Genomic DNA, 22,228 nt, shown 5'->3' on the forward strand with positions numbered 1-22,228 from the left:
ATTGTGCATATGATTACCAAAGTATCTGGCATTTAGAGACCCCAAAAGAAATGCAGTACATACAAATTGCCCCAGAGATCACTTCAGCTACTGAAAATTCAACACATTTACAGCATTTTTTGTGGGGTAAAAACACAAAAAATAGTTTGACCCCTCAAAAGCATATATTTTTGGAAAGTACACATTCAGAGAAATTCAAAATGAGTACCCATGTCATTCTACTCCAAAAAACCAATGCTTTCCCAAAATTTGTAGCTTTGATGAAATATCCAAAAATCCCCTTAAATCTTCCACTTTCAAGCAACTTGCCAAGAGTCCACTGAACAGTTTGATGCCCATTGTGCATAGGATTACCAAAGTATCTGGCATTTAGAGACCCCAAAAGAAAGTTAGTGCATACATATTTCATGGCATATATATATATTTCTAAAAATTGTCTCAAAGCTTGCAATTTACCCCTTTATATGCCTCACATTTTGTAATTTTTCAGCATAACCCATTCTAAATATGAACGCCAGGGCTCTACTAAACAGTTTGATGCCCAATAAGCACAGATTTACCAGAGGCACCCAAATGAAAATAGTTTCACATCTGATGCTCTGGCTGCTGCAATATGTGTATTTTGTGCCATTTCTAAAAGTACACATTCTGGTAAAATCAAAATGGGCAAATACATCTTTCTACTACAAACTACCAAACAGCAAAGCTATGCTAAATACAGCAGTTTTTGGGAAATTTCAGAAAATCGTCACAAGCATTTTACCCTATTATATACCCCACGTATTGTAACGTACCAACATCAAACATTCTAAATATGCATGCCAGGGGTCTTCTAAACAGTTTGATACCCAAATGTATAGATTTACCTATCTATTTGGTGTGCAGAGGCACCTTAATGGATACATAGCAGACAAAGGTTTGACAGGCACAAACAAGCAACAAAGAACAATGCGGGATGGAAAAAAATCCCTAAAATCCAATTAAACCACTAAAATCAATGGGTTTTTTTGCCTAGTCAGAATCACAGCTTAAATATTTTAGCTTACCTAAATAAGTTTTACAGACAGAAACAAACCAACAATACCTATGCAGAACTGAAAATGCAATAAAATGCCTAAAAATGCACCAAAATCACTAAAAGGTAATATAATCAGTGAAATAACTTACAAAAAGTATTGCACAGTACAAAATGGCAATAAAACATTTTTTTTAAAGCAGAAACCCCCCATGATGCAATTAAAAATAAAAACAGCCACAAAATTGTGTGTGTGTGCATGTGTGTGTACACTTGGCAAATTGTGTGTTGTGCGCAAGTGTGTGTGCAAGTATGTGTAAGAAAAAGCCCCCCGGTCCCTCAAAAAGGAATTTGTTTGTAAGTGTAAATGTGTGTGTATTAGTGCAATAAATGTGTGTTTGTGTGTGTGACACTAACCTGGCGTAGCAGGTTGGCAGATTAGTGTAAAGAGACTGGAGGGGAACCAACTAAAGGTGCTGCTCCCGTTGGATCTGGTCTGGGGGCAGCGCTGGGGGGGGGGGCAGAAAGTGCAGGCAAAAGCAGACACATAGTTTGCACATGTCTTCCTAGGTTTCCTAGGGGCCCCTGGGTGATCATGTCCAAGGGCAGGGTCAGACTGGGCCAGCAGACACAGGGAAAAAACCCGGTGGGCCCCTCCAACCCAGAACTCTGGAGCCCGCAGGTCCCCCTCTCCCGATGTGTGTTAGAGGGAGGGGGATGGGTGGGCGTCAGGGGTTACTTGGGGGGCTGCGAGTAAATGTTAGGTTAGGCATAATCATACAAGGATATGCAAGGAGCAGAAAACTGTGGACAAGCTGATTATTGAAAAAAATGACCTTAACCCTTTTCCTGCCAACGACGTAGTGCCTTCGTGCTGGCATAAAAAGATGTTAACCACCAAGCACATAGGAGCTACTTTTTCTTTATCTTGCACTCGTTCTCTGCGCTCCCTGCTTAATCCGAGTGCAGAGAACGAGCACAGGGTAAAGAACTACCTAGGGAACGAGCAGAGGGGGGTAACTAGTGGCCCCTGGGCCGCGATCGCCCAGGGGCCCAATAGAAGAAGTCAAGCATGTAAATTCTACATGCCAGACTTTTTCTGCTCTCTCCCTTCCTGCGCTCCCCACCTCCGCCCCCCCTGCTTTCTGTGCCGCCCACTCACCACTGCAGCTGCTGTCCCTGCGTCTTCTGTCTCCCTCCTGCGATCTCCAGCTCCTTTACCTCCTCCTTCAGTGCCACATACACACACATATTACACTAATACACACTTACACACACATACATTTTGGGGGGGGTTGGGGGGTTTCACACATTTACAGCACTTACAGCACTCACACTTACTTGCACACTCACACACATGCACACAAAACACATTTTGCCTAGTGTACACACACACTTACACACTTGTAATTTTTTTTTTTATCGCATCGTTTTTATTCTTGCCTGAAAAAATGTTTTATTGCCGTTGCGGATAGCGTATTCGCTAACCACACTGTGCAATACCTTTTGTGTATTATTTTGGTGTTTTTATTAGATTTTCTGTAATTTTGGTGCATTTTTAGTCATTTTATTGCATTTTTAGCCATTTTATTGCATTTTCAGTTATGCATGCATAGTTGTTGTTCGCTTGACTTTGTCTGTATAACCAAACCAGAATACTCAAACTGTGATTCTAACTGCAGATATCACTAGGAAAAAAAACCCATTGATTTAAGTTTTTTGGGGGGGATATTGTAGCGATTTTATTGCATTTCATATTGTTCTTTGTTACTTGTCTTGCACGTGGACATTTTGTCTACTGTATTTCAATTAGTCTACCTCTGTACCCCACATAGTTTGGTAAATCTATGCATATAGGGCATCAAACTGTTCAGTAGACCTCTGGTGTTCCTATTTGGGGTGATTTTCCTTTGTATGCAAGAAATTGTGTGAGATAAATGCGGCAAATTGCCAAATTTTTAAGACTATTTTCTGAAATGTCATAGAAACCACTAGCTTTAGGAAAGCTTTGCAGATTGGTACTTTGGTGTAGAAAGGACTCTTTACCCATGTTGGATTTGTCAGAACGTGTACTTTCCAAAAATATATGGTTTTCAGGGGTTACCCTACATTTCTGCAGTTTCTATCCCACATAAAACTTCCATGTGTTTATGAATTAGGTAAAGGTAAGCCATAAAATTAGTGTGCACAAGGTATATTTTGGGGTCTCTAAGTGCCATGTGCTTTGATAAACCTATGTACAGTGGGCATCAAACTGTTCAGTAGACCACTGGGGTTCATATTTAGGGTGTTTGATCTTGGTACCTAATGACCTATAGAAAATAAGATCCTGCATATTGGAAGTTTTGAGGTGATTTTTGGAAATGTCATAAAATCGGCAAACTTAGGAAACCTTTGCGGCTTGGTACTTTGGAGTAGAAAGACATTGTAACCCATTTTAGATTTCGGGGAATGCGTACTTTCCAAAAATATATGATTTTCTGGGGTGAATGTACTTTTTACTAACTTTATCCCACATAAAATGATGTAAATGTGATGATTTTGCAGAAGCTGAAATGACAGAAATGATAGGTCATATGGGGGTATGTTCAATTTGGGGCCCCTACATGCCACATACATAGGTAAACCTATACATATTGGGTATCAAACTGTTCAGTGGCCCCCTGGCGTTCAAATTCAGGGTGTTTTATCTCGGTACCTAATGATACGTGGGAGATAAGATGCTGCAAAGTGGAAGCTTTGAGGGGATTTTTGGAAATGTCATCAAAATTGTTAACTTTAGAAATGCTTTGCAGCTTGGTACTTTGGAGTAGAAAGACACAGGTACCCATTTTAGATTCAGGGGGATGTGTACTTTCCAAAAATATATGGCTTTCTGGGGTGAGCGAACCTTTTTGTAGCTTTATCCTACATAAAATGATGTAAATGTGTTGATTTTGCAGAAGCTGGAATGACAGAAATTATAGATCATATGGGGGTATGTTCACATTGGGGCCCCTACATGCCACATACTTAGGTAAACCTATACATATTGGGCATCAAACTGTTCAGTGGACCCCTGGCGTTCATATTTAGGGAGTTTTATCTGGTTACTTTATGACCTGTAGGAGATAAGATACTATAGACAGGAAGCTTTGAAGCGATTTTTAAGAAATTTCACAAATTTTGATAAAAACCAATAACTTTAGGAAAGCATTGCAACTTGGTAGTTTGGAGTAGACAGGCAGTTCTACCTATTCTGGATTCCACAGAATCTGTTCATTCTAAAAATGTATAATTTTCTGGGATAAACCTTCTGTTAGTGGAATGTTTGACCTTGAAATCTCAAGTATGCAGCTTTCTGGAGCAGTGCTTTGGAAATTTGGTTAGTGTACTGCTGGGAGTTTTTGACCTATACAAGTGAGAAATCTCAATAAAACTATATATATTTGGTATTGGCACTTTCAGGAGACATGGGACTTTCCAAATCAGTTGTATTTTCATGCATGAAATAATTTTTGTTTCTGGCGTATGTGTTTATATTATGGGATATATTATTATTTTAATTTTTTAGACATTTAGAAGCCTATATCTTGTTATAGAATTGGAATTACACAAAATTCACCATATTTTGAAAGCTTAGGTTGTCCTGAAAAAAACAATATATAGTTTTCCTGGGTAAACTAAAAGTCCCCCCGAGGAAAAGCCCCTAAAGTAAAACAGTGCAAAATGTTCAAAAACTGTCTTGCAGTAGAAGTTCCACTTTGTTCAAAATGGCTGGCAGTGAAAGGGTTAAAAGAAACATTGTGATTCTCAAAACCAACTTTGTTCCAGAACCCTAACTAAAGGCAATCATCTGCCAGAAAAAGTATTCTTGAAGCTAGTCCACAATACTTCTTTTATCGGCCATATATGAATGGGTAACAGTAAACCTGTATGGAATACATATAGTTATATGATAGAGTTGGCATTCATCCCACCTACTATCCTTTGTATGTATTGAGGTTTTTTTTGGTTTTTTTTTCAAGCGGATTCAACTGGAACACATTCCCTGTACACCACTTACAAAGATTATGAACTGATGTTTCATGTGTCAACCATGCTTCCATATATGCCCAACAACAGGCAGCAGGTAAGTTCTGTCAATTCATATATGAATTATTTCATTGCACACTGCACAAGTCATAAACATTTGGCTACCCTGTCTGTAACATGAATGGTGTACAGGGTTCCTTTAAAATATATATAAAGCACAAAAAGGAATATATACCATATAACGTACCCCCTGTTTTAGGTCAAAAATAAAAACAAATAGAGCCTGCCCAATCTGATTTTGCGCTTCAGGCAAGGATGCCCCCCTAATGAGCCCTGTGCATTTAGCTGTCTAAACAGAACAATAGGCACTCAACATTTTATAACTGCCAAATGATAAGAAATGTTCTCAAAAGGGCAGGATCAGAAAATTAGTACCCAAACATATATAACCTACAGTACTTTATTTATAATAATTTTAGAAGATACAACAGGGTAAAGGTAGTGACAAATGGATTTAGGACTCTGCAGATTAAAGTCACACATATACACTGACATAAACTCTTACACACACACATTTACACAGATTGACACATCCACAAAAACACTGTAATCGGTATGGAGGTAAAAAAAAGGGCTAGGTAGTCATCATGATATCTAGGGACCAATTCACTAAAGGTCGATAAAACGAGCACTATTTATAGCATGCGTTAAAAATGTTATCGCTTCTTATTTTTTGCGACTTAACGCTCGATTCATTAAAAGGACACTTGTCATAATTAAGAAGTGATGTTCTTTGCGTTATTTAACTTGCGATTAACGATTTACGCAACATTTTGACGCTTGCGTGATAATTTCCGCCGTGTGCGAAAAATCGCACGCCATATTAGCCATACACGCCTTATTAGCGCATGTTATTACGCATGTAGCAGTTACTTTCAGAAAACTACTGTTCTGAAAATTACCATTTCCCTGAAAACTGGAGGATGCATTGCTCTAGGGCCAACACATACTTGAAAAAATCCCACTGCAAACTCCATGTTGTGTTGCCAAAAGCTCACAAACCTCAATTACCGCCTGCCCCAAGTAGGTGTTAATATTCGCACAGATTAATGCGATATTTAGCGCGTTTAACGCTTCATATGTGTTTGTGAATCATGCGTTAGTACTATTTCTATTCGCTAATTAACGCAATGCGTTAATAATAACTCTTTGCGATTATGCGTTTTTTAATATGTGGATTAATGCATGCGAAATGACTTTGATGAATCGGTACTTATTTATCGCATGCTTAAAAAAAAAACATGCAATAAGCGTTATCGACCTTTAGTGAATCGGCCCCCTAGTGTCTGTTTTCAACTTACCATTTCAGCTGGGAGATACTGAGGCACATAACAAGATAACTTGCAGAACTGTGAGTTTTTCCTCACTCTAATGCATGATACACACTGTTAGGGAAGATCATGGGATGTGTTCCCCTCCAATGATGACCAGTTATGCTGAACTGCATGTATTTTATGTGTCTTAGCCCCTGTGTGATGTCATACACATAATGCATACTTATTTGACCAAACATAGCCACCACGGTGTGGGTGGCAAAGCACTCTGCTTACAGATTTCTTGTGAAAAATATGTTCAAAAGAGCGTTATGCTGTAACTTTGTTCATGAAATTAAGTGTTTGTCCAAAAATGCATGTAAATATTTTTTCTTTTATTTATGTTACAGCTACTTAGAAAAAGACACATTGGCAATGATATAGTAACTATTATCTTTCAAGAGCCAGGATCCCTTCCATTTACTCCAAAAACAATCCGATCTCATTTTCAACACGTGTTTGTAATTGTTAGAGTGCATAACCCATGTACAGAAAGTGTGTGCTATAGGTAAGTGCATAGTTTTCATTAAAAATTTTAACCCTTTAAGCATACCTCCCAACTGACCCGATTTTGACAGCTCAGCCCACAGTCCTGGATTCTTTCTGAAAAGTCCCTAATTTCCCTTTGATCACTGGACCTGCACTGAACGCTTAAAATGATACAGTGTTTCTCAGACTTAATTAAAAAAGTAGCTTTTGACAGAGAGGCCAGAAAGTTACTGTAACAAGCCACACCTGCACATAGATACAATTGTAACTAATAAGCTATGGTCTCTTGGGAGAACTGAGACTTACAGCTTAAAGGGCTATTTCACGTTTTTTAGCAAAACTATAATAACACATATAACAAGACCCCCAACCCCCAGAAATATGTTCACGTTTTAAATAACCTTCCAGATTTTGTAAAATGGGAGTGGTATTAAGGGGGTGTGGTCACAAAAATGGGCACAGCATTTTTTTTTTTGTCTCTCTTTACATTTTTCAAATGTTGGGAGGTATGCATTGTTAGTACAATTGTTATCTGATCTTCCTTTTTTTCCAAAATAATACTTATTTTTTTAAATAAAGGCAAATAAACTATATGATCCACCTATATATGAGAACGTACAGTGAAACCTCAACTTTACATACCCTGAATTAAAGTTTTCCTCTGTTTTTTGTGATCCCACCAACTTATAATGCATTATAATGGGTGCTTTCCCCTGATTTACATAATGTTTTCCCAGATTTTACATAAAATGTTGTCTAATGTTCCCAAAAATGGCAGTTTGTCTTCTAATAATGTTAATATTAGTGAAATAAAGAGGTGTAAAAAAAACTAACCAGATGTATACTTTGCCATGGTTTAAAAAATGGAAATTCAGCTGCCCCTTGGTGACTCTGGGGTTTCTGCCGCCTGAGGTCACATTCTCAACACGACTCATGGCAGCAGTGCCCCTGATTGGGTCTATTAAAAATGAAGCTGTCATTAAATGGTGCATTAGTTGTGTAAATGGCAGAAAATTAACAGTTTAAAATATTTCCCTACTCTAATCAACCACTTTATGTTTTACTGATATCAAGGGTCCCAACTCCTGTTACTGTAAGTTTTTTTTGCTATTTATATATTTAATAAGTAATTTGGGTTTTGAATTAATCTTTGATGCAGGGACCTTTTCTGATTGTGTTTTTGAATGTTTGATTGGCTTGTCCCTAATAAAAGTTTCAGCTAACCCAGTCAATAACATGAAAACATGTTTTTTAACCAACTTCATTGCTAACCTTTCTATCAAACCATAATGGTTTTGTTTTGCTATGTATTTCCTTGCTTACAAGGAGAATATATTGACAGGTATATCTGAAAATACAGGTAACATATTCAGAATGCTCAGGATCAGGGGTTTTCCGGAAAAGGGGGTCTTTCCATAATTTGGATCTCCAGACCTTAAATCTACTGAATAATCATTTCAACATTAAATAAACTCAGTAGGATTATTTTGCCTCCAATAAGGATTAATTTTATTTAAGTTGGGAGAAAGTACAAGGTACCATTTTATTATTACAGAGAAAAAGGAAATATGAATTATTTGCTTATAATAGAGTCTATGGGAGATGGCCTTTCTGTAATTTGGAACTTTCTGGATAAAGGGTTTTTGGCTAACTAATCCCCTACCTGTACTGTGTTTAACCCTATGCAAAATGTATTTCCCTATATAAATGCTGCATAGGTGCTTTTATACTGCCAATGCATGTCTAAAATATAGTATCCTAGTGGCTCCCTTTATACAGTAGTCTCTAAAATATAATCTAAAAGGAGACCATGTTATGATTGCTATTTCTAGACTAGTGCTAAAAATTAAGTCTGTATTATTACAAGATCAAAAGAATCTTTCCTAGTAGGTTTCTAAACTGCTTCAGACAAAAGTTGTCATTTAGCATTCTCATAAACCTGTTTGCTATTTCCAACTTATTTACACCATTACTCTAGTCAGTATCTGATTAACCTATAATAGCAACTTACACTAGTTGTGATGCTTCTTCCATGGTGAAATATATCTAATATTTTAAAAAGAAATAAGAAAGAGGAACACTGCAGATTCAACAGATGGGTGGTGCATTTTAGTCATAATAAAAGTATCAATGAAGCACCAACCAACAGCTAAGTCTGCAGTGTTCCTCTCTCCTATTCTTTTTGAAGAATTACACTCCCCAATTGAAGACATATACAGCCTAAACAAATAATTTGTCTAGCAATTTGGACTACAAATTACTCTGCTTCCTTATTAAATCCCCAATAACCAAAATCTGTCTAGCCCATATCCAGGTCTCCAGGCCAGGGAAAGGCTCCAGTCAGGGAAAACAATAGTCCTGATGTGGGTGGCCATGTTGTGACACTAAGCATAGTGTCCCAGCGTTCAATTTTGATGTGCTTGCTTGTGACCAAACATGTCCACTCAAATGGGGGAGCTCCAGGGAACATAAAAAATAATTATTTGATGATAGGTGTCTTTTAACGGTGATTCCACTGCACTGTGACTCATTAGTAGATAAATCACTTTCTGACCAAAATGGTAAATCACTTGACCTTTCTGAAGGGGTATTATGCACCCTTTTTCAACATGATCCTAATTAATTCATACTTTTTACCTTTTGTTTTTTTCAAATTTCTGTCCAACTTCCTGGTTCTACAGATTCACTGTTTAAGTAGTAGCAGGTAGTAAAACAAATTACCAATCCACAGCTAAACCCTTTGTAAAGTGAGTTGTTGCTGATCTTAAAGGGGACCTGTCACCTTAAGAAATAACTCAAAATTATTTTCTATCATGTTAGTTGAGCAAAATAAACTTCACTTACAGTATATAAATAGTGTAAATCTTGTTTCATTTAGTCTTGGAATTACTCAATCACAGCAAGCTGGCAGCTGACATTTTGTGGACACTGTTAGTAAGGCAAGCTTTGTATCATGCCAAAATCTTGGTTATGTGATAGAACGGTGGACCAGATTCCCATACCCATGCACTGGCTACATAGGTAAATGATGAAGACTAAAGTGAGAAGTGCAGTGACATCAAATAGGTAGTGCTGAATGGAAAGCTTTAGTTATTTTATGCCTAAGGCATAGAGGCGGGGTAGGCAATATATGATCAACTGCTCAAATTTTTAAATGCCTTTATAATGAGTATGGATGTGTTATAAAAAAAGGAATTTGGGTTTCATGTTTAACTTGGAAAGGACTTCTAATAAAGGCTTTAGTTTAATAAAATGATTATTTGAAACAGCTGTGATATGGACACTAGCTTCTAAAAAGGTTCTAAGGCTCTATTAAGACATTCAAGTTAAGTGGTTGCTGTAATTGTATTTAAAAGTAAAGCTGATGTCAAAGACTGACTGATTTTTCATTAAAGTTCTGAATGATTTGCACCCACTATTTATATGACTTCTTATTTGTATGGAACATGCGAGAATGTGTGTCTGAAAAAAGTTGAGGAGGTGGTTATATAGTTCTCCACCATCTCAAGTGTTTTTTAACCCTTAAAAGGCTTCATTGACAAATGCAAGTGCAAAATGTAAAATTATTTGAGCCTTTTTTTTTAATATGCTTTATTTCCTCACTTTTAGTGTTGTTGTTTCAAGATCAAAGGAAGTCCCACCTTTTGGCCCACCTATACCCAAAGGAGTGACGTTCCCAAAATCAGCTGTTTTTAGGGATTTTCTTTTGGCAAAAGTAATTAATGCAGAGAATGCAGCGCACAAGTCAGAAAAATTTAAAACTATGGCAACCCGAACCCGTCAAGAATATCTAAAGGATCTTGCCGAAAATTTCGTTACAACAGCTACTGTAGATAATTCTGGGAAGTTTAGTTTTATCACCCTTGGCGCAAAAAGGAAAGAAAGGGTAAAACCCAAGAGAGATGCTTATTTATACAGCACTGGAGCTATTTTGTGGCATGTTATTGCACGGGACTTTGGCCTTTCTGCAGACACTAAATGCATCTTAGGAATATCCAATGAATTTGTCATCCTTGTTGAAGAGAAATCTAGAAATGTGGTGTTTAACTGCTCCTGCAGGGATATTATTGGCTGGGCATCTGGACTGAAGACTATTAAAATTTTTTATGAGAGAGGGGAGTGTATCCTATTGTCTTTCATAAATAACTGCTCTGAAGATACGAGAGATGTTGTTCAGAGATTGGAAGTAAGTCTTAATGGTGAACATATTATTATTTACTTCAGAAATGCTTTTATTTGTAAACAATAATGCCTGCATTATTGAGGTCATTTGTTAAGTTAATGATAATTGTTTAGCTCAAAGTAAAACCAGCATCCAGTGTTATTCATTATTGCATATAAAATTGGGGGGATAGTCACTTGTACTATATGTCTTCTTCTCAAGCAAACCCTGGCTTGGTTGGGCCATTTCATAGTATTGTAGAACTACCCACAGGAGAAACAATATACTTAAAGGTTTTCAACGGTACAGAGTTATGTGAATCTATAAACCAAATTACTTTGCCTTCCAATGCTTTGTACAGGCCCACCTATCAGACCCATAACTTTACAGCATTCTATAATACTGTATATACAGTGTGTATATATATATATATATATACACACACCAGTACACATACTCTTTGTTGCATATTAACTTTAGGCCAATCACTATGCATTTGTGTAATTTACAAAAACCATTGCTCCTTTTTAGATTGTCACCAAAGGATGTGAAACAACAGAAATGACCCTGCATAGGAATGGGCTTGGCCAACTGGGATTTCATGTAAACTTTGAAGGGATAGTTGCAGATGTGGAACCTTTTGGCTTTGCATGGAAAGCTGGACTAAGGCAAGGAAGTCGTTTAGTTGAGATCTCCAAAGTCGCTGTGGCTACTTTAACTCATGAACAAATGATTGAACTCCTTCGCACTTCAGTAGCTGTAAAAGTGGTTATTATACAACCATATGATGATGGATCTCCTAGAAGGTAATTGCATTGTTTTTTTTATTTTTCCTTTTTTTTTTACTAATGCTCTGCTTATCTGAATTGATACATAACGAGGGAGTGCTGGCAGGCACAGGATACAGTTCTTATTAAAAGGGTGGTTCACCTTTAGGTTGACTTGTAATATGTTATAGAATGGCCAATTCTAAGCAACTTTCCAATTGGTCTTCTTTTTATATAGACTTTGAACTATTTGCCTTTCTCTTCAGACACGTTCTAGCTTTCAAATGCGGGTCACTGACCGCGGCAGGCAAGTAACTATTGCTCTGTGAGGCTGGAGTTTTATTGTTACTGTTACTTTTTATTACTTATTTGTCCTATTTAGGCCCTATTCATATTCCTGTCTCATTTTCAAATAACTGCCAGGTTGCTCAGTTAAACTGGACCCTATCAACCAGATAGCACCTGAAATTCCAAACTGGAGAGCTGCTGAACAAGATGCTAAATAGTTCAAAAACCGCAAATAATAAAAATGAAAGACCAGTTGCAAATTGTCTCAGAATAGCATTTCCTACATCATACTAAAAGTTCATTTAAAGGTGAACAACCCCTTTAAGCACAAGGTGCAGCCTGCATATGTTAAAGAGATCTTTGAATACATTAAAATGAGTTTACCATTTCTGTGGATGTTTTATTTAAAAGGTATAGCTGATATAATATTGCTGGTAAGCCCCTTAGTCCTAGTGGGCCCTGGGCCTGCCCCTCTTGACCATTTAATAACAGCTGAGGTCATTGTTCTACTTGAGGTCATTGTTCTACTTGAGGAAATCCCTTCCCCAGTAGGCACCTAAAAATTAGAGTTTTTACTAGGGACTCTAAAGAAGTAACTCTTTAAAGCACGGGTCCCCAACCTTTCTTACTTGTGAGCCACAGTCAAATGTAAAAAGACTTGGAGAGCAACATGGGCCAAATAAGCGCTGAGATTGGCTATTAGATAGCCTCTATGCACACTATCAGCTTACAGGAGGCTTTAGTTAGTAGTAAATCTTGTTTTTTTTATTCAACCAAAGCTTGCCACCAAGTCAGAAACTCAAAAATAACTAAGCAACATCCAAGGGGTTGGTGAGCAACATGTTGCTCACAAGCCACTGGTTGGGGATCACTGCTTTGGAGTGACTATTTATATACTGCATTTTTGCAGAGGTAGCAAAAAGAGCAACGCTTTGTAAAGGGCACTGGAACTCAAGAACAAAGAGGGGGACTAACTGATGTGCGGGTCAGGAAAAACTCAACCTGTAGCCGACCCTAACACGCCTGCTCCCAACCCAAACCCTACCCAACCTGGCTTCTGCCCTGTATCTAGATCGCAGGCGGGGAGAGTGAGCAGAAGATCTCAACCGGAACCTGCTCGTGACCCACAAGTGATGTGCCAAGGTCGGCCCTGACCCGCATGTCCTGTGGGTATTGGACCGGCCTGCTAAGGGGGACTAGGAACCAGGAGGAGACTCAGAGACTAGGAATGAGATGGAACCTCTGGTACAATGAGTCACGGAACACAGGAGGGAAAGATCAAGAGACAACAACTTATTGATCAAGCAAGAAGCAATGGCCAGGGGCAGGCTTATAAAGGGTCTAAATTAAATAATGGACTGCACATGGAGATAACAAGGTAGTGGATAAAGGAAACAGAATACAACAGGTACTATAAGAAAACCAAACAGGACTGCACAAAGGACCTCCAGTTGCTCAGCACCAGCAGAGAACAGTCCAGGGATCTAATCCCAGCAAGTACTGACAGGGCTGTAAAGGAGGAAATAGATTTTGGATATTATGTTAGACTTCTGTTTACTGGAGCTTTTACATTTTTGGCTAACTAACTATATTGAGATTTTTTTTTTAGTTTGCGGAGTCTATCTTTTTAATCCAGTTTCATTTTAATGCTGAACTATTCCTTTAAGCTCAACCTCTTACAGTTATCCTTTTATAAATATGTAATTGAATAGGAAGCCCACAATTTTAAGTCTTAGCACCCATGCATAAGGCCCTCTCACTGGCTGCATTTCTAGTACATGGAAAAGCCACAGGCCAACATTGTACATTTTCTCTACATGCAGAGTTGCAAAGCAACATAGGAAGTTATGACCAAATGGGATTCTAGTGTGCATTTGTTTCTTATTAACTGCCATGGGAGCCTATTTATTGTTTCTCACACTTTTTATGGTGTTCTGTCATTTTAGGGGCTGTTCAGAACTGTCCAGAATGCCTGTGGTCGAATACAAACTTGACAATGAAGAGACTTGTGAATACAAAACCCCTTTCAAGCGTCATACCACATGGCATCATGTGCAGAGTCCTGTGTGTCAGCCTGTTTCTTGTGTCTCTCCAGTTTTGGGAACATCTGAGAAACTTCCTTGCCAGCAGTTCATCCAACAATGTCAGGCTGGTATCTCTCACAGTACATCCTTTGACAAGAAAATGACTGATGGTGCAGGGTAATGCATTTCTATAAATCTTGAAATTCATTCAATTTTTTCTCTCTCTCTCTCTCTCTCTCTCTCTCTCTCTCTCTCTCTCTCTCTCTCTGTATGTATGTATATATATATACAGTATATATATATATATATATATATATATATATATATATATATATATATATATATATATATATATATATATATATATATATATAAAGCAAGACAGTGAGCCGCACACACAGGGACTTAGTTAGAAAACAAAAAAAAATTTATTAATGAAAAAAATTGGATTTTTTTCATTAATAAAATTTTTTTTGTTTTCTAACTAAGTCCCTGTGTGTGCGGCTCACTGTCTTGCTTTATACATGTTTTTTGCTAGCACCCGGGGCAGTTGATTACTATTAGGGTGTGCTCTGTTTTTCTCTGTGTATATATATATATATATATATATATATATATAATAGAAAGAGTGCCGCACACATAGGGACTTGATAGTAACAAGTAACAATGAATTTGTTGTTTATTATCAAGTAAGGCAAAATCTAGAAACTGTTTTCTAAGACAAAGGGGAGTAAGTATAGGACTCCTCAGCTCCTTGTGGCAACCCTGTACTCCAAACACTGTGTATCTTATGTGCAGATGTGCAACCTAGAGGGCATTAGAGGGTATGTCCACATTCTGCCCACCTACCTACATACAAAATTAAAATGTAAAGCATATCTACAAACAATAATATGCTCTGCATTAGCACATTCCTCCTTTCTGCAAGCTTCAGTTCTGTGCTCTGATTGGATCGTTTGTCTTGTGACTTCTCCAATCAGAGCATAGCTAAAAATTGACCAATCAAGGCACAGATGTAGGCACTGCAGAAATGAAGACCTGATAAGAAGGATCTGCAGGCTGTAACTTTACCTAAGAACCTCACCAACTCTGAATTTTTGCTGAATATTCCATCCCATTCCCACATGTATTATATTGTACTGTTCTAAAGGCTGAATCACTAGCTGGAATTAAATAGCTTTTTGTCACCTGGCATCTATAATATGCCTATCACTCTTGTTACAGGCCTAAATTAACCCTTTCCACTTAAAAAGCTAATTGTGCTTTTATATATATATATATATATATATATATATATATATATGGTTGTTACTTACTTTTTTTTACTTTTGTCACTGTTTTGTTCATTTCTAGTTAGTTACAGTGGAGCCCTCGTGAGACTGCATAGCTGGGAAACCAACCAATGTTCTGTTTCAGTGCCATTGTTATAGTGCCAGGGCCTGAATATCTGGCATCAGTACCCACTGCATCTCACTGTATATAATGTGCTGTTTTTGTAAATATAGACTGCATTTCACTGTATATAATGTGCCTGGGATGTCAGTACCCACTGCCTTTATCACTATAAAACTTACTAAAAAGCATTGAAGCTAACTGATCACCAACACAAATGGATGGAGAACCCCTCACAGAAGCATGTGTATGTGCATGTATGAATACTTTTATATCCTAAACATTTTAGTGTGAAAAAAGCACTCCCACCCAAGCCATTGCACTGTATCCCTAGAAGTCAATGAGAACCACAAGAGGTAGTTGATAGGGTTATTTTTTACACCAGCAGCGAATCCACTAAGTCTCACATTAGTTTTAGGTCAGTCTATGTATGGCCCATCTTTAGCCTCCCCTAAGAAAAAAAGTTACCCTCCGCCTATGGATAAACTTAATAATGGGGTGGAGTGACCATGGAGTTTATGTTCATTAACTGGAGGATTAAAACCCAGAAGTGTACACTGCAATAATGAGATGGAAATTTTAGATATGAGGGATTATTTATATCTGAGAAGGCAGTGTGCAAAGTGCAAAAGTGTTTTGCTCTTTGGACACTTTGCTGTATTTAAATTGCCACAGGTCTCTGTTCATTTCAGAGCACAAATAACTGACAATATTGCTGTCTGTGTTTGACAGCACTGTATTCATAAGGGGTGGGTAGGGTTCGCACACATACCCTATCAGTCCCCTAACTTGCATGTCACTCATGTTTTTTATTTTATATTAATATGTGTATCCACATAGTGGACCAACTAACATTTTAAAAATATGTGTAATTCTAACAGGTGCCCATCTCCTTTGCTTCTTGAAAATCAGATCACAACTCCAGTCAATTGTGAAGTTTTTATAGACAGTGAAGAAAGCTTGGATTTAATAAATTGCTCCGGTAAGCAAAAAAAGTTCAAAGGGAATGTTAACCTTCATATTAACAGTATTATGCAGACAATGCATATTGTTTTATTCAGGTTGCAGATAAAAAATTAACTTTTTCTCAATCTTATAACAAATAAACAGAGCATCACATGACTCTTGTATGTTTAGGTAAACAAAAATAAAAACCTGAAAGCAGAATACTTCTGGGTCACTCAAAAACTCCTTGGCAACAGTTAAACTTTGTAGTAAATAATCTAGAAAAGAATACCAGCAGATGCTATCTTAAGAAATGCTGATAATGGACTTTATGGAACGCAAAGTAAAGTCATAACATACAAAACCTAAACCACTTCAGGTGAACAGAAACAGTATTTGAAATAGTAAAAAAATACCATAAGATACTGGCACCACAACAAATATTTGACATTTTCGGCCAGCCAACCTCCCCCATTTATATTTGCTGTAAGGCTTTTAATTTTTTCAGACAGATGCAGGAAAAGGTGATGTACCGTGCTAGCCAGTCAAAATGTTTACAGGGTAACCCTTTTGAAATAAAAATAACAAAAAGCTTGCTATGTTTATCCTAGTTAGCCAAAAAAGGTTCAGCTTGAAAAGGGAACTAAAATTTTCTGAAAGCTTGCTATGATTATCTTAGTTAGTTTCTTTTTGTCCCTCTTTCCATTTTTTAAATGTTGGGAGGTATGCTAAGAGGTTGCTGCAGCACCAATGCACCCACCCATTCTGATTAATTGTGCATTAAGTGCATGCATTGAAGGGAATGCTAGGATCACTGCCCGCCTGGAGCTTGTGACCATTGTGCATCTTAGTACAGGTATAGGACCCGTTATCCAGAATGCTCGGGACCAAGGGTATTCTGGATAAGGGGTCTTTCTGTAATTTGGATCTCCATACCTTAAGTCTACTAAAAAATCAATAAAATATTAATTAAACCCAATAGGATTGTTTGCATCCAATAAAGATTATTTATTTCTTAGTTGGGATCAATTACAAGGTACTGTTTTATTAATACAGAGAAAAAGGAAATCATTTTTAAAATTCTGAATTATTTGATTAATACGGAGTCTATGGGAGATGGGCTTTCTGTAATTCGAAGCTTTCTGGATAATGGGTTTCTGGATAAGGGATCCCATACCTGTACTACAATTATGCTGGAATTCAATAACAAAGATGGCAACTTAACCCTGCAGTGCAAACCTACTAGAAAAGGATTTACTGCTAATTGCTGCTTTATTCTAAAGGATATAATATTGAAATAGTTATGGTCATTAAAGGGGACATATACCATACATTTTTACAATGCACTAAACCATGTAAAATAATGTAAAATAGAAGTAAGTGCTTTTATTTTAATACCTTTGGGTTCATATATGTCCATAACTGCTTGAAAACTGTGCTCTACCCATCCCTTTTGCGAGCTTCAGGTATAGACTCTTCAGTATGTGGCTGGGAGCCGCAGGCCCTGATCGACTTCAGTAACAGAGCAGCAGCTACTTAAAGTGCAGTGAATATGCCTAGGGTGGGTGGGACTTTGTGATGTCACAGGCAGTCTGTTCTCTCCTCTCTCTAAAGCCTGTCAGTCAGTGCTGTGACCACTTCCTGTAGGAGACTGAAGCGACACTCCCATGTTTCATTTCACTCTGGTTTCTGACTTGAGAGGTTGTCTATGCAGTTGTAAAATGCTTTCAAAACAGCTTTTTTTCTGCATAATTTCACATTTTGAGGGCGGGTGAATATTATAACTGAATATGGACTTTATATAAAATGTCTCCTTTAAGAACAAAAAAATTTAAAATGTATTATACACACATACAGAAATTTTGACTTTAGAATATTTTTTTATCAAAAATTAATTCTACTTTTACTGATTTGGCTTCGCAAAAAAAGTGCATTGGAGATAATAAAAATATGTATAAAGATTTTCCTGCCTTGGTCAATGGCTAACACAATGGCTAGTACATTTCTCTATAGGAAAACTGAGATATAGCTTAATGTACTTCATGAATATGGAAATGGAGAAAAAAAACATTTTCCGCAGCGCTGTACAATAAGTGGGTTTCATACATTGGACATACAGAGTAACAAATAAAGCAATCAATAACCGATACAAAAGGTGAAGAGGGCCCTGCCCAAAAGAGCTTACAATCTACAAGGAGAAGGCGTTGAGACAAAAGGTGTGGGAATGGACATGACCAGAGTTGTGAGAGGTGTGGCACAGGGTATTGCTAAACTAGATTAGGGTAAACCTCTCTAAATAAATGTGTTTTTAGAGATCTTTATTAAAAGGAAGGTCTTGTGCAACAGTTATATCTCGCATAAGTGACAAAATAACTAACTAAATAACTACATTGTATTTTTGTGTTATTTTGGTTACACCATATATAATATAGTGACCATTTTTAATAAAACAGCAGTGAGAGAGGGTGGAGGTGCAGGGTTAACTACATGTTGTACATGTTATTATATAGTTTTGAGAGGTTGTGAGCATAGACTCGGTCTCACTAAAGTAGTTCCTTTAGAGAATGAGGCACTTTATTTCAGCATGGTAAGATCAATTTTGTAGTATTAAAAGGACAACTGTTTGGCAACCAGCCTGCACTTCTCTATTCTGCCTGTATGTAGTGCAACAGCTGGGTACTTCTATAAAAAGCTTAGCAACACAGAATATATATATATATATATATATAACATTTGCTGCAACAGTTTGGGTTATGTGGGAAAGGGAGTACATTCAGGCATAGTTATATAGTGAACCGGTAACAGAATGTCTCTTTCATAATATATAAAATGTCATCATACACACGATTAAGGTAATTGCTATGTTATATTATATGAGAATATAAGGGACAAACCATTCCCTACATTAATACCTCTTGTGATATCACTGCAATTTTGGTAAAAAAAAAAAATGCAGCTGAAGAGAAAAAACAATTTCTTCTCAGTATGTACTCATAGGGGCTGATTCATTAAAACACAAGTTCGAATCCCAAATGGGAAAAATTCGAATTGGATATGATAATTTCTGAAGATCACAAATATCACGAAAATGCTTAAGAAAAAATCGTATTAGTCACGATAATATCGTATTGGCGATCCTAAAGTCACAAAAGTTTTGTACTGAACGATTGTAAACAGCGGCAGAACGAAAAAGTGTACAAAAAAGTCCCACAAGTGCAAAAAAATAGGCGAAAATACGCTCGGAGGGTTTGAATGAATGCTCCAAGCGTTCGTGTCTTAATAAATCTGCCCTATTGTATAGAGTATCCTGCAAAGAGGTAGGTTCATGGCTACTGCTTTTTTAGTTTTCAACCACCTCACACAGTGAAACGTTTCATTTATTTATTGTGAAGACTTTCATTTTGATATCATGTATGTTGTCATTTTTATAATCCTTAATTTTTCTTTTTCATGCCTAAATATTTTAACAGAGGCAAAGTGGCATGCATCGTCATCCAAATTGTGTTCCTACAAGGAAACAGGTCTGGAAAAAGAACTCACCAAGAATTCACCAAGCAAGCATCCACATGTAAGCCTTAATTACATTTTCAGTTACATATCCCGCACTTTGGGCAAAGGTGTATCTTAAGACAGCCATACATGCACTGATAATATTTGGTACAGGTATAGGACCCTTAATCCAGAATGCTCGGGATCAAGGCTCTTTACGTAATTTGGATCTCCATACCTTAAATCTACTAAAAAATCAACAAAACCCAATAGGATTGTTTTGCATCCAATAAGGATTTTTTATATCTTAGTTGGGATTAATTACAAAGTACTGTTTTATTACTACAGAGAAAAAGGAAATCAGTTTAAAAATTCTGAATTAAATGGAGTCTATGGGAGATGGGCATGCCGTAATTCAAAGCTTTCTGGATAAGGGATCACATACCTGTACATGTATGGCTGCTCGAAGAGGCGACCCATATCACAAAAGGCTGCAGATATCAGTCAATATAAAATAGAACAGTTTACCAGTAGTGATGAGCAAATCTGTCTCATTTTGCCTCACCGAAAAATTTGTAAAAAAGTGGCTAATGTGTGATTTTTTTTGCCGTATGCACCTTTTTTATGTGCCCATTACTTTTTTTTTACATGACATTTTTGATGCAACTTTTTCCTCATGATGCAAATTTTTGACGTGCTGAATTTTTTCTCGCAGTTTCATGAAAAAGTCCACTAATGCCGAAATGTGGAATTTCTCTGTCAAACCATATTTGCCGAAAAAATTTGCTCATCGCAAGTTACCAGTAAAATTATTTCAGTGAATTATTTCTCGATAAGGGATTCTTCTGTAGCTTTGTTCACCATACCTTAAGTGTGCTAAAAAAACATTTTAAAATGAGTAGCACTAGTAGTAAGTAGCACTTCTGCCTTTCAGCACTGGGGACCTGAGTTGAATACCAGCCAGGGCACTATTTGAAAGGAATTTGTATGTTCTCACCGTGTCTTTGTGGGTTTTCTCCGAGTTCTCCTGTTTCCTCCCATGCTTTAAAAACCTACAGGCATGTTAATTGGCTTCTAACTAAAATTGACCATAGTGTGTGAATGTGATAGGGATGTTATTGTAAGATCCTCTAGGGGCAGGGAATAATGTATAATCTCTGTAAAGGAATAGCTTATAATGTCTGCAGGAAATGTGTTACACTATATAAATAACAGGAAATAAATAAGTCCAGCAGGATTGTTTTGCAACCATTGTGGATTCATGCAACCTAGGGTCAGTTACAAGACACTATTTTACAACTGTATTATTACAGAGAAAATGGAAATAAATTTAAAAATGTACTATAATTTGCTTAAATTAGCGTCTATGGGAGGTGGGCTTCCTGTAATTCACAGTTTACTGAATATAGGGTTTTTACACCTCTATTAAACTTACTGTAGATGTTGAAATCACTTTAGTCTTGCATATCATTCTTGTCCAAGAAGTCATTCAAGCCACTGGTTTAACTAGCATTTATGCTACCAAAATGTATAACCTTGCATTTATCAATTTTATTTGCATATATACTGCTCAGTTCTCCAAGTCTCATAGCAAGTTGGCAACATCCAGCATGGAACTAGTTTTGCTCAACAATCTTTTTGCCTTTAAACATGCTTTTCCAGCCTAGCAGTGTTCTGACTCCTGATCTTGCCTATGCCCACATAATGTGTCTCATACCCACTTTTATACTGTAAGCCCTATTGAGCAAAACCTTATTTACATGTTTTATTGATTATCATTTGTATTTTGTATATAATCTCTATGTTTAGTGTATACAGCCATCTGTTGTGGTTTATAAATATGTGTTAATAATAGCAGTAATAATAAAATGTATTTCAGATTGCAGAGAAGAGCTGTTCAAGTCATTCCAGCAGCAATACTCTTTCAAGTAATGCATCTAGTAGCAATGATGAAAAGCATTTTGGTTCTGGGGACTTTATGGATCCTGAGTTACTTGGACTTACCTTCATTAAAGGAGCCTCAACAGATAGTGGCATTGACACAGGATCATGCAGCATACCAACACAAGTTACTACACCAGTACATCATTCAGTAAGCAGATCTGCATTACATAGCGGTGCAGAACAAATGGTACAGTGGAACAATTCTTCAGAAACCATTGTACATGGAAGTATGGGTGATCTTAGCGAGCTGTCATCACTTTCCAGGTATGTACCACAACTCATTTCCAGGTATTTAACACCGCTAATTTACAAAGAAAATTGAAAAT

General features: G+C 37.1%; 1 protein-coding gene across 5 annotated transcripts in view; it reads left to right on the plus strand.

The window, feature by feature from the left end:
- The window catches only part of sipa1l2 (signal-induced proliferation-associated 1 like 2), a 130,950-nt gene that overhangs the window by 79,379 nt on the left and 29,343 nt on the right, over positions 1-22,228 (plus strand). For all 5 annotated transcript variants that reach the window (XM_018094269.2, XM_012963665.3, XM_031902979.1 and 2 more), the window contains exons 6-13: positions 5,023-5,126; positions 6,753-6,910; positions 10,501-11,077; positions 11,585-11,859; positions 14,055-14,309; positions 16,406-16,506; positions 19,940-20,037; positions 21,838-22,166. In XM_018094269.2, the coding sequence (XP_017949758.1) occupies positions 5,023-5,126; positions 6,753-6,910; positions 10,501-11,077; positions 11,585-11,859; positions 14,055-14,309; positions 16,406-16,506; positions 19,940-20,037; positions 21,838-22,166 (1,897 nt within the window). The remainder of the gene's footprint in view (positions 1-5,022; positions 5,127-6,752; positions 6,911-10,500; positions 11,078-11,584; positions 11,860-14,054; positions 14,310-16,405; positions 16,507-19,939; positions 20,038-21,837; positions 22,167-22,228) is intronic.

This window comes from Xenopus tropicalis, chromosome 5 (assembly GCF_000004195.4).
Source record: "Xenopus tropicalis strain Nigerian chromosome 5, UCB_Xtro_10.0, whole genome shotgun sequence".
Taxonomy (NCBI): domain Eukaryota; kingdom Metazoa; phylum Chordata; class Amphibia; order Anura; family Pipidae; genus Xenopus; species Xenopus tropicalis.